Below are 13,637 nucleotides of genomic sequence, written 5' to 3'. Positions count from 1 at the left end.
TAATTTAATAATAGAAAAGGAAATTTTCAAAAATTATCCCTGAAGTATGATGGTCAATTGCAATTACTAGACCTCAAACGTTGGATTATAAAAATTTAGCTCTTAAAATTTTACAAATATTAATTGAACTTCTAAAACTTTTAATGGTTCTCTTAACGTTGACTCCAAGTTTTTCCCTAACTTCCCTTTTGTACTTTCTTTTCATGATAATATATCGACTCTTGATCTTGGATGCTGTGAAGATGCTACATATCATATGTATCAATCTAAACTAGATGTTTCGTTATAAAAGTCATTAGACATTTTGGTAGTCTTGGTCTAATAACCCTAAACCCTAAACCCCTCGCCCTTATTTTGGCTTATAGGATGTGCTATTTTTTTTCCCTCTTTTATTTAAGTGAAAATTTTGTTATTTTCTTGGTTTTGTCACTTTTGTTTTTGTTTGAGGTTGATTACACTGGTTAAAAAAATAACCTAGAACAATATGCGGAGAATGTTGATAATTCCATACATGGAAAATTCAAGAGATCAACATTGTTTATAAGATAGAAGTATTACTACTTTTGTAATTGTGTATTGATTTTGAAAGATGAAACCATCTTATTTCATAAATATGATTAGGAAAGCAAAATAACGTGAATGTGGTTGAATAATTTTGTCACATTACACATGCATACTTAATCCAAATTTGCTTATCATTGAATAATTGGTTCGAATTTCATGGCCAAGAAGCAAACCTCGACATAGATTATTTAGAAAACAATGTTCTCTTTTTACCCCTATTTCCTTACTTTTGTTGCCCAATTAATATGAATATTGGGTTTGTTACTTGAAAAGTATGTTTCTCAATTCTCTTTTGAGATGAAATTTTTGAGTGCATATCCACCATCCCAACCTCCTTCTCAATTTTGTTAAGAAAACTTCGTAACATTAGAATTTAACATACTCGAACTAAGTCTCAAAATTTTTCTACAAGTCATTTTGGAATGATGAATTTGACCTATTAAGTTTTAACTTGATTAACTGATCTTGACGTCTGTGAAATAATTTGTGTTTAGAAGGTGTTAAAGGATTATTTAGTCCTTAGTTCAAAGTCAACTTTGGAATCCATAAAATAGCACGTTTGGAATGGCGTACGTTGTATTAACTCAGTATTTCATGCATGTTTGTTGGTCTTTAGAACCCCATGAAACAGCTAGTTTTTATAATATCACATTCATTGAAGTTACTAAAATTCAAAAGAGGAACATAACATTCTTACCTAAATTCTTTATTTTTGCTAACAAACATTGATATTTAGGTAAGTATTATCGTTTTAACGATAAGCTTTTAGATGATGTTTTAGCCCCTTTTATTTAAGGTGCATATCCACCATCATATCCTCCTTCTTCACCACTTCCGCCATAGCCACTTCCACTTCCAGCTCCACCACCACTTCCATATCCACTTCCACTTGCTCCACCGCTATAACCAGCTCCCCCACCGACGCCACTTCCACCTCCATATCCTTTGGAACCACCATAAACTACATCATCATGGCCTACTACTCGGCCATGGTCTCCTCTACCTCCATATCCATTTCCTCCAACACCACCGCGACCGTAGCCTTTTCCACGTCCTCCTAAATCACCATTTCCACTTCCACTTGCTCCGCCATTACCGCTTCCATATCCGCTACCACCAAGGTCAGAGCCAACACCAGCTCCATATCCACCACTTCCACCATTGCTATAACCAACCCCATGATCTACGTTTCCATATCCAGAGCCTCCAAGAGAGGAGCCAGCTCCAACTCCATATCCTCCACCAGCACTACCACCATAAGATCGATCATGATCACGTTCGTATCCATCATGATGGTCATGTTCGTATCCTACACCTCCATATCCAGAGCCAGCTCCGGCTCCATATCCTCCACTAGCACCAACACCACCACCATAAGGTTGATCATGATGGTCACGTCCGTAACCTACTTTAGTGTTATGATCATCATATACAGAGTGATGTGGTGGATCATAGGTGAGAAGACTTCTGGTCGCAGAAGCTAAGCCTAAACTCACCAACAAAAGAAAACCGAAAGAGAAAGTTCTAAAGATAGCCATTTGGAGAAGGGATGCCTTAGAATGCATGTAGTGATCTCCTTTATATAGTGAATGATACGGTGGGTTTAGGGTTCATGATCAGCTTCTCCACTACTTGCTCAAAAGTTAGATAAGAAACTATTCAAGTATACTAATAATACACATGTCAGAATTCTATCTCATCTTCCACTAATACGATCTTGTAAGATTGTTTGAATGATGCAAGGGATTTTCTTTTATAAAAAAGTTGTGTTTTAAATAAGGTCATTTTCAAACAAGAATGAGCCATTCAAGATAGCAATAGACTATATATCTTCACAGTTATAGTCTATCACATGCCTAAAATTTATTGGTACTTCCCAAACCTATCTTACATTTATCATTCTAGATTAATCTATTTTTCTCGTATGTATTCTAAATTAAACTTTCATAAAAGAAATTTGGATCTTAAACAAGATCACTTACCTTTCAAATTACCTATAAGTTTTTTTTTTCACAAATAGAAAATTTGACAAAATATTTACGCTCCATATAACAAAACCTCAAAATTGATTACACAACAAATTTTTCTACGAAGATATTTTGTCAAATGTTATGTTTTACAATTTTCCTTTTATTTATTATATGGTTCCAAATAATTATATTATAATATAAATCATAAATATAAAAATTAAGACTTTCTCGTAGAGGATTGTAAGAGAAATTTACAAGAAAACAGATAGTATTTACATCCTATAGCAAAAAATAATAATAATAATAAAATAAAAAATAGATACTTTGGATTTGTATTAAAATTTTGGTATGAGTTGTAAATAGTTAGCCAATTCTTCTATTTTTAAAAATATTCAATTTTTCTAATTTAAAACTTGAATTTACCGATCAATATTTTACTTCATAAACCAACCTAGTGTAAATACTTTTATAAAAGAACTACCCTCAAATATTTTGAGGATCCATCTTAGATTGAATTAAGAAAAAAATATTTTTCAAGAAATTGATTGTTCTAAAAATTGTTTAAAATACTTTAGTTTTTTCAAAATAACTTATTTTCTAAAAGAAACACATGAAAATGTAATCAAACACATCAAAAGTCTCGTAAAATATAACCGTACTTAATTTTATCTCGGACTATATCTATGTTTTTGTAGTCCACCTAACCAATTGCAGTGATTAATATATGAATGATATATACCTAAAAAGTGTAGGAAGGAGAGAACATATTTTAATGAAGTTAGTTTTGTCCTTTTGTATCAGTCGCCATGAGACTGAGATAATATTATGGGATATGAGACGACTTGCATTACCATAATTGTTTTTTAAAATATCAAACCACAATGAGATGTTTTCCCATTTGCTATGTAATAGTGGTGGAAAAATGATCACATTTTATTCATATCTAAATCACATAGTGCTTGGTAATGAGATTATCATTTGGATAAATTAATTAATAAACCTACTATGTACTATGTACTCTGTCCAATATACTAACTTTCCATCTCACTTTTCTCCTATATGTTTCTTCACATCAGTGCATCACTTTTGAAACAGCAACCTGATGAGAAATGTTTAAAAACGACGTGTTAACCAAGTTGAGATATTCATATATGCTTCCTAATCCCTTAAACTCTAGTGGTATTTGTTTTGTTGATAACCTGGCTAGTTTAGAATTTAGAGAAAAAATAATAACATATGAAAATTTTTCTTAAAAGTTTATAATTGATTTTTTTACCACAAAATACATTAGAACGTAAAAGCATAGTAGATGTAGGGAGAGATCTCAAACTAAGTTTTCACCTCTGCACCACCATCATCATATATATAACTTATAAGTTGATAACAATAAGTTGTTTTAATTTTTATTCGAACAAAATTCATCCAACATGTGCTTAATTGATCTTATCTTCCATGTATGTTTGAGATTTTTAATTTAAGAGATGATTAATTTGCTAAAATAAAACTCAATAATAACTTCAAACTTTTAAATAACAATTTTATTTGTTAAGTAACATTGCGGTTTAGGGGTTTAAAGCACTAATTTCTTCATGCTTTCTAATTGTTTGTACTTGTTTTGGGCTTGTCTCTAGTTCTTTGTTTTTTGTTTGGGTTGTTCTCTTTACTTCTCGTGTATTCAATTCGATTTTTTATATTAATGAAACGGAGATAATGAGGGTGCTAAGGGGTGTCCATCTAGTGGAGATATCCGAGTGTACCTACTGACCCATTATATACGAGCTAAACTTTATTTGTTCACATTTAAATAATAATTATTAGTGAATAAAAACCTAATTTTTAATTACTTATTGAGAAATTTGTTTTCAATTGAAAACCATTTGAAAATATTTAGATGATGGGCTTGGATATAGATACATAAGTATCTATCACCATATATATAAATAATAGATGCCTATCTAAGTTTACCATGATCTATTGCGAATATGAAGTAGAATTTTATGGTTTCTTTTTCAAATATAGCAAAATGAATCAAAATATTTTTAAATCTACCAAAATATCATTTAGAGATATAATTGATTTATTAAGTAAACTAATTAATACTATTAGTATTTTAAATAACTTATTACACATATTTTTTATGGGAAATTATAAAAAATAGAACACCTGACCAAAATATTCACAAAAAAATCTATTTTATTTATTTTATTTTATTTTAATGCAAAGATAATTATTTATTTTTGTTTCAACTAATTTTTTTTACAAGGAATTCAAACTATTTGATGACTAATAGTCTAACACATTTGTAGTGTGAGCAAAAACTACCATTTAAATTATTTATAATGCCAAGACCAAAACGAACATAAAAGTGATTAACATTGAACATCTTCCATAACATTGTCTTCCATATCGATCTGGTGATCTATATTGTACTCCTATATATTAGTTTTTGACCGACATCAAAGATTAAATTTATTGTAATGTATAAAAACTCAGGGTTGATAGTTTAAATAACTCCTATTTAATGAATTTTTTCGAAAGTATTGCTTGAAACGACTAATTTTAATTGGTTGATCAACCTATAGCACACTAAGATTCATCACTTACTAATTTTTTATTCTTTTAACCAAATACTAAAGAATAGAGGGGTCAATGTTACTCTTAGTATAAGAATAATTAATCAAGAATATACTTAGATGTTCATTTACAACAAACAAATATTTATACGTCAAATTGAGTTTTTTATCGACACTAACTAGTATGTACGATCAATTAGAGATCAATTAGAAAAAGTATATTATGATTAATGGATTGTACAAGTTTTATACCGATTAAATAGTTATGCTCTATCGTTTTGGCAATTTTTGTTTATCAATTGTCTTTAATAACCCAAGTGAATTTGATTGTACACTTATTTTGAACAAGTCACAACTAGAGGGACAAGCCAAAACACATACCCCAAATCCAACCATAAAACATCATACCATTTTAGTATTTATTTTTACTAAATTTTAAGAGAAAGGACTGATTAAATATTAAAGATTTCTTTTATTAACAACATCAAGTTACCTTGAAAACCATATAATAGTATTTAAGTAATCAATATATTAATCATAATGCTTCCAAAATAGTTTTGAACTTAATTAAAGCATATAGATCATAGTGATTTAGTCTTAAGACATTACATATGAAAAATATTTGAATATCCCGACGTTGCTATCTTGGAATAATAATGAGAGCCCACATAATAACCACAAGTTTAAGATGATCATGATGACAAAGGGAGAAAATATACTTCATGTTGGTTCACTTTGGAACACATGGATTAGCTTTTTTTATATATATATTATATTACATTCAAATTACTTAAAAGCTCAAAGATAATTAATATAACATTTCTTACCCAAATTCTTTTATTTTTTTTTTTTGCTAACACACACACACATTGATGATATTAGGGTAAGCATTCTCATTTTAGCCATAAAACTTTGAGCTTTTTCTTTTCTTTTCTTTGTTTACGGTGCATATCCACCATCATATCCTCCTTCTTCACCACTTCCAGCTCCACCACCACTTCCATATCCACTTCCATGTGCTCCACCACCATAACCGGCTCCCCCACCGCCGCCGCTTCCACCTCCATATCCTTTGGAACCACCATAACCACTACCAGCCCCACCTCCTCCTCCACTCCCATAACCTACACCATGGTCTACCACTCCTGCACCACCACCTACTCCACTTCCATATCCTCCACCTCCACCACTTCCATAACCAACTCCATGGTCTCCTCTACCTCCATATCCACTTCCTCCACCTCCACCGCTACCGTACCCTTTTCCACGTCCTCCTAAATCACCGTATCCTCCTCCACTGCCTCCACCACCACCGCTTCCGTATCCGCTACCACCAAGGTCAGAGCCAACTCCAGCTCCATATCCACCCCCTCCACCACTACCATAACCAACCTCGTGGTTTCCTACACCTCCATATCCAGAACCACCACCTCCTCCACTTCCATATCCAGAGCCTCCAAGAGATGAGCCAGCTCCAGCTCCAGCTCCATATCCTCCACCAGCACCACCACCATAAGGTGCATCATGATGGTCACGGTCATGGTAGTATCCATCACGACGGTCATGTTCGTATCCTACTTTAGGGTTAACTACAGGATGATCATAATTATCGTATCCAGATCGATGAGGAGGAATATCGTAAGAAAGAAGAGATCGGGCCGCCGAAGCTAAGCCCAAACTCACCAGCAAAAGGAAACCAAAAGATAAAGTTTTAGAGATAGCCATTGGAAAAGGGATGCCTTAGAATGTATCCATTGATCTCCTTATATAGAGACAGGGAGTGTGTTGTTCTTAGTGGTTAAGATGGTGCACATGCAAAAAAGTGAAGTTAGATATACACTGCTTTGTATCTCCATTAGTTTGTTTGCTAGTTGTTTATTTATTATCATTGTTTTAAGATTTAGACCATTTCATTTCATTTCATTCGAAGTAGTGATTCTAGAGATTAAAAAAATAATTCGAGTGTAAATTTGATTTTTAATTTTTTTTAAGATAATTGCAATAAGTGCACTTTAGAACTAACACTTAATAATACTTTTTTCTTTCTAAATTTTTTGTTTATTAAAGACAAAAATAAATCTTTTTTTTTTTCATTTTCAATTTTCCTTTCTAAACCAATTACCAAACACAGCGTTTGTTTTTTAAAAATCAATTAAAAAAAACCAAATAAATTACCAAACATGCCCTAAATTACACATCTAATCCTAAATAGTATAAGGTTAATTAACTCAACAAATATAGGTCCTTGTAGTCTGCTTTATCTTGGACTTAACTTTTCTAGTCTTTTACTAGCAATTTTAACCTATTTTATCATATGCAAATTCAAAAATGATTATATTAACAAGTGGATTAAAGTTTAAATTTTATTTTATTTTGTTTTTCCAATGAGATCATTCACACTAATATTATATTTCTAACAATATCGCCATTTATGCATGTTCTTCTAATTGATCTCTTTTGAGACACAAACAATATTTAAGTTCCCCATTTTCTATGTAATGGTGGGAAAATGATCACATTTTAAAGATAAGCACCCCATAATGGTTTATGCTATGACTAGTGCCAACCTTAGAGAAATTTCAACTTGGTTACATAATTATTATTTAAAAAACTAAGTGGATTAGTTAGTGAATGCACCTAAATGGTTAATTAATAATAATTCTAGCTTATTAATTTTGTTTGTGAAGTGAACTAGAGACTAAGATCATGTATAAAGTAAAATAAGGAGAGAAACTAAGTGGGTTGGTGATATGATCACTCTAGAAAAGAGGATAAAGAGGATTTGATCTCCCTCCATTATTATGATCTTTGCATTGGTTTTATAATATTTTTCAATAATCCAAAAAAGTTAGGCTCAATTGTATTGGACTATTGGTATGATTAAGATCGAAGAGTTCAATTATCTACACAATTGTGTACTAATTAAAATATTTAATGGCTAAAAGTACAAAAAAATCAATTAAAGTTTAACATAATTTAACCTCTAAACTATAATAATGAAAACATTCTCAAGTATCCAACATTTTAAATATAAATTATATTCATAAATAAATTAACAATAATTTTTTGTCAACTAAATCTTAGTAGATAAGTAAGACTAGTTTTATGATTTAAAAAATATATAATATGAAACACATCTAAACCTTCTTTTAAAATTAGAATCCAAATTTGAATATTCTACCAAATGTATATCTTGAAAACATAAAATACAACTTTGTTTTTATAAATTTATTGTGTTCAAATTTTTGTTTCCAAATTCTCTACCAAACATGTCCGAAGTCTTCCATCTAACTCGAGAAGCATTGGCTCTAAAAGAAATTCTAAAAAGTTGTTTTCAAAATTATTTTTTATATTTTGTTCTTGCTTTCCAACTAGATTCACAGTCATATTTATGGATATATCTTAAGTTCTCAACTTTTAATTAGTTACATATCCAGAGAGTACTAATTAATAGATTATTGTAATGAGTTTAAAAATCTTAATCTTTTATTGTAGTGGTAAATAATACTTTATTAGACTTTAATTTTTATACATCAATAGCATATATAATACATTTATTTTAGAACTTTTGACGATTTTCATTAAAAAAAAAAAGTGATTAATTTTTACATGAAAGTATTATTTTGGGTCATATATTTCATAAATGTCTTTGAATAAAAAATTAATTTTTTTAGGTTAATTTTGGACATTTTAAACTCTTTTTTGTATTTGTTTATATCCAATTTTAATATATTTTTTTATTTACAAAACTTTCATTTAATGATGGAAAGAGAGTTTATTTATTATGAAAAAAATACATTTAATATGGGTTTTGTGAATTTTGAATTGGAGTGAGAAAATAAGATTTAATACGTTTTATTTTTATTTTCTAATTAGACTTTGATTTTCAAAAAGGCAAATCAAAGGTTGGGCTTAGGGTATGTGGCCCAAACCCATTTTAGAAAATTAAAGACGAAATTGGTGTCCAAAGATGTCAAATATATTTTTTACACTTTTTTTTCTTTTTTAATAAAAATGCATTATTTCCTCACTTTTTTCAATATTTTGATTTTGATTTTTTCTTTTTAATATTCAAAAGAGCGGACTTTTTTGATACTTCGCTCGATATTCGACAACAATAACATACACACAAGTCAAAGCAAGATTGATGATTCAACAAAATAATTAATGTATAGAATGTCGTAATATGGACATAAGGATTGGTAATCCAGCTCGGTGTAAAGTCATCTACTCTGAGACCTAGAGAGGTCGTTGCATACGAGGTGAAAAGAAATTGATTCACTCACTGCGGCCTACTCTTCGGTTTTAACTTAAGCTCTACTAAGTTCGAACTTCTCTCACATCCACAATAAAGTTAGGGTAACTTCCTCAACATTTGAGTAACACAAAAATTATAAACCATACATACAAACATATATTTCTTGAACACATGCTCTAAAACCTTAACACATACTCATTTCTTACATTCAATTGGCTACCCTAAAAACAAACAAAATCCGCAACAAAAATGCCTCAACCTTTGGAAGATCTTCAAAGGAAGAAAAAAAAAAAAAACTATTCTCTCTACACAAAAAGAAAAAAAAATTCTTGAGATAGAATAATCAACATGGCAAGAAACAAGTTGCTTGACATGATACAAAACATGTTAAACAAAATGTTGATAATTTTAAAGACAAGGTCAACTTCTTACGTGTATATAACTAAATTTTACTTTTACATGCACGGATGTTATTTCGAAAATAAGTTTACTTTATTCTTTCTTTTTGTTATCTTTGTAATTATTTTTTTTTTCTCTTTGATTTCCTAATAATGAAAAAGAAATGAGTGATGATAAAGAACCAAAAGAAAGAAAAGGAAATAATTGAATAATACAAAGCAACCAAAAAGGTTGAAAGAGAAGAATCTATAGAAAAAGTTAATTAGAAGTTATAATTAGATGAATGTTGATATCTATATATCTTTATCCACATGAACCCTATAAAGCTTTGAACTTGACCATATTTTTTTTCCCTCTTCACCTCTTTCAAATTCACAAATGCATTTCCCAATGATATTGACCCAAGTAGCCAATTGGTAGACCACAAGTACTTTAAAGTGAGAGAGAAGAAGCAATTTTTGCTATCATTTGTGGTGGGGAAATTAGTGCATATATATATATGATAGGAACTTAGAAATATTTTTTCTTCTAAAGCAAACGAAAAAAAAAAGTGAAGGTTTAAGAGATGATTTACTTTTCCATGATTGAAAAAGCACACATGAATTATTATTTTTGGGCTTTCACTATTTTTCTACTTGGTGTTCATTGAAGATATTCTTTTCTTTCCTTATTAATATAATTTTAATTTTAAATTAAAATAACATGTTGATTGTTTGTTTAATTTTTTTTTCTAAAATATTCAACTTTAGTCTATGTAATTTTGTTAAATCTTAAATTTAATGTATGAACTACCAAGAAAATGAAGAATGGGAGAAAAATGTAGATAAAAGTCAACTAGAATGTGATGTTATATACTTTTAAGAAAATATCGACAATGTGATCATAAACTTAATTTTGATAAATTCAAAACTTTTACTATCGTGTTTGCTTTAGTAGCATTGATTGTGATATTTCATAGAAAAATAAAGTCGAATGACATTAAAAGTCTTACACATTTGTATAAAAGTGAAAAATGGGAGGGATAAAGTTGAATTGAGACGTTTTTAACGTGTGGTTCAATTTTTCCTAACTCACGTCCACAAAATTAGATTTAATGTTTTTTTTTTTAAAGAAAACATATCTAAAACAAAAGTTTTTTTGAAATTTCCCCTTTCCCCATATTGTGAAAACATATTTGTGTTTTATCTCAAATTTATTTGTCCATAAATAAACAGCAAAACATTTCTATTTTATTTAAACTATATTTGAGAAGGGTTTTACAATGACTATACCCTTAGCAAAATGAATGGTTTGTTAAAAAAAAAAAGGATATTTTATCTCAATTACTTGGAAAACCATTATCAAAGCAAAAAAAATTCATACACATTCTATATGTGAGATCTTCACCTGCTAAAAAAATGTTTTTGGTATATTATCGAGTAGAATAACGTAATAAATTGATTAAGTATACATTTAAAGTTTTTGAATCGATGAAGATTTTGAAGAAGAACGAGATAAATAATAATATTTTGGAAGAAGTTAATATTAAAAGTTGTTTTGGATGAAACCCAATAATCTAGAAGGGAAAGAAGATAACATTATATTGGTGTATTATTGTAGTTTGAAAAGGCCAAATCCAATGGATTTATAATACAAATAATATATACATATAGAGTTGCCGTTTTCACCAGGTTGGCTTTGCTTTTCTTGTCCCAAGAACCCTTTCTTTTGCCCTTTCCTTTCTTCCATGAAAAAAGGGAAAGAAAAAAAAAACATACAACTTTTCCTATTTTTTCTTATTATTTCTTTATAAGAAAAAAAAATATATATTCTCTTTCAAAATTATATCTTTTTTTTATCACTTTGTAATTTCCAATCAAAAGTCAAAGCATATAATATTATTTTCCAAGTAAGATGAATGTCCTAAATCTCATTTTGATGTGAATTTTGAGGGGGGAAAAGCCTAAAAATTAATAATAAAAGAAATTATTATAATTCATAGTATAGCTTGTGTTTTAATTTTAAGATTAATTTTGAAAAGGTGGAAATAAAAATTTAAGATTTGTTTTATTAACTATCATATTCATCCTAATTAACTATATATATACATTTCATCCTAAACCCTAAATTTTAATTAAATTTTAAATACGAAACAATGTGAAGTGAAAAGATGAAATCTCTAACCTCAACATTACGATATAAGCAATATCTATCTTTCATATTTTTTTTATTCAAACTTTTAAAGCATGAGTGTGTAATTATAGCTCATGCTTACACATATTTGAATTCTTAGTTAAATGTCACTTAATGTTTTTTATTTTACTAATTTCTAAACTTTTGTTTAAATTTTAAAAAACAACAAAAATAATTAAGAAAACACGTCGTGGAATTATATTAGTGTTATAAACTAAAGCAGAATATATATATATATATATATATATATATATATATATATATATATGATACCAAAATGAAATGTTGATTATTTTATATTTCTCTTATGATAATTTTAATTTTTTTTTCAAAAAATGTGGTATATATGATAAATTTGAATATGGAGAAAGTAATTTTATGAAACCGTATAACCTAAGATATAGAAACATTAGGACAAGTCTGACATCATTCACATTCTTTGATTGTTTTTAATTGAATAAATAAATGAATAGAGAACATAATAAAACACAAATGCTAAACAATTCGTATATTGTTGAGAGGTTGAAGTGAGACCAGGAAATTGTTCCCCCCATCCTCATCAAAACCTCCTCCTCACCACATTCAAACATAAATACATCACCACATCACATACATTTTCAGTCTGTCTCCCTCTCTCCCTCTCTTTCTCTCTCTCTCTCTCTCTCTCTCTCTCTATGTATAATCATTCTTTTTACAAGTGTATTCATTTGTATTGATATGATAAGAAGTCTTAAACACGTAGCCACAGTGGATTAACTCCATAATCTTAATACTTAACCATCTATCAAAGTTTCTCCATGCCCTCCTGTGAGGCCCTTGTACACAACTAATGGTCCCAAGCATCCATTATAACTCAACTACATTTGTGTTTGCTTGTTTTGAATACTTGTGAAATTTGTTTGCACAAAATCATAGATGAGTACACTAAATATAGATGATGATATTTTGTTATATTTTATAAAGATTGTGAAGCATCAACAATATTATATAGATAGAGTTTGTTTTATTTAAAAAGAGAAGGCAAAGAGAGAGTGAAACAGGGACCAAGAAAAAGCTGTTTGGGTGTAAGAGGAAGCAAATACTAAACCTCTCCCTCCCATGTCTTCCAAAACCCTCTTTATTATAATTTAGGAGGTGGGAAGAAAAAGATGGAAAAGGCGTCTCCGTGTGCGTATGTCTGTCCACATCCCAAAAAGCCCTCAATATGCAATGTCCCACCTAAATTCTTTCTTTTCTTTCTTTTTTCTTTCTTCCTTTGATCTCTTTTTAATACATATTTGCACCATAAGATAAGACTAATATGCCCTTCCTCTTCTAAAATAAACACTTCCCATTTCCATTCAATCCCAACTTGGAATTTTGAGAGTGTGGATGTAAGTTTGTCACCTGTAACTTGGCCCCCACTCCCACATGGATCTGTTTCCCTCTCTCTCTCGGTCCCATTCCCACTTCATCCACCGCCTCCCTTTCTCCACTTGGAACCTCCTCAATATTATGCATTCCTCTAACTACATATATGTATATGTACACGTGTACCTTGCATCCCCCGACACATCTCTATGCTTCCATCTCCATATTTTTATAACTTAGACGTGTGAATCGATATTTTCATTATATTATAAAAAAAAGAGTTTTTAACAAGTTATTATTGTGAAAATAATATAATAGACATTTCTCTCCCTATTGAATTCTCCCAATTTC

At 29.7% G+C, this 13,637-nt stretch overlaps 2 protein-coding genes across 2 annotated transcripts; both read right to left on the bottom strand.

The window, feature by feature from the left end:
• Positions 1-1,122: 1,122 nt before the first annotated feature.
• LOC105435056 (glycine-rich cell wall structural protein 2) lies at positions 1,123-2,127 on the bottom strand. Its single transcript, XM_011654408.2, has one exon. The coding sequence runs from the start codon at positions 2,100-2,102 to the stop codon at positions 1,356-1,358; it is 747 nt and encodes a 248-aa protein (XP_011652710.2). The 5' UTR covers positions 2,103-2,127; the 3' UTR covers positions 1,123-1,355.
• Positions 2,128-5,802: 3,675 nt separating this feature from the next.
• LOC101205843 (glycine-rich cell wall structural protein 2) lies at positions 5,803-6,861 on the bottom strand. Its single transcript, XM_011652040.2, has one exon. It carries the CDS (start codon positions 6,830-6,832, stop codon positions 6,047-6,049), a length of 786 nt encoding a protein of 261 aa, XP_011650342.1. The 5' UTR covers positions 6,833-6,861; the 3' UTR covers positions 5,803-6,046.
• Positions 6,862-13,637: the final 6,776 nt, after the last annotated feature.

This window comes from Cucumis sativus, chromosome 3 (assembly GCF_000004075.3).
Source record: "Cucumis sativus cultivar 9930 chromosome 3, Cucumber_9930_V3, whole genome shotgun sequence".
Taxonomy (NCBI): Eukaryota; Viridiplantae; Streptophyta; class Magnoliopsida; order Cucurbitales; family Cucurbitaceae; genus Cucumis; species Cucumis sativus.
Note: the sequence above shows the minus strand (reverse complement) of the source record. Positions and strands in the feature narration are given on the sequence as shown.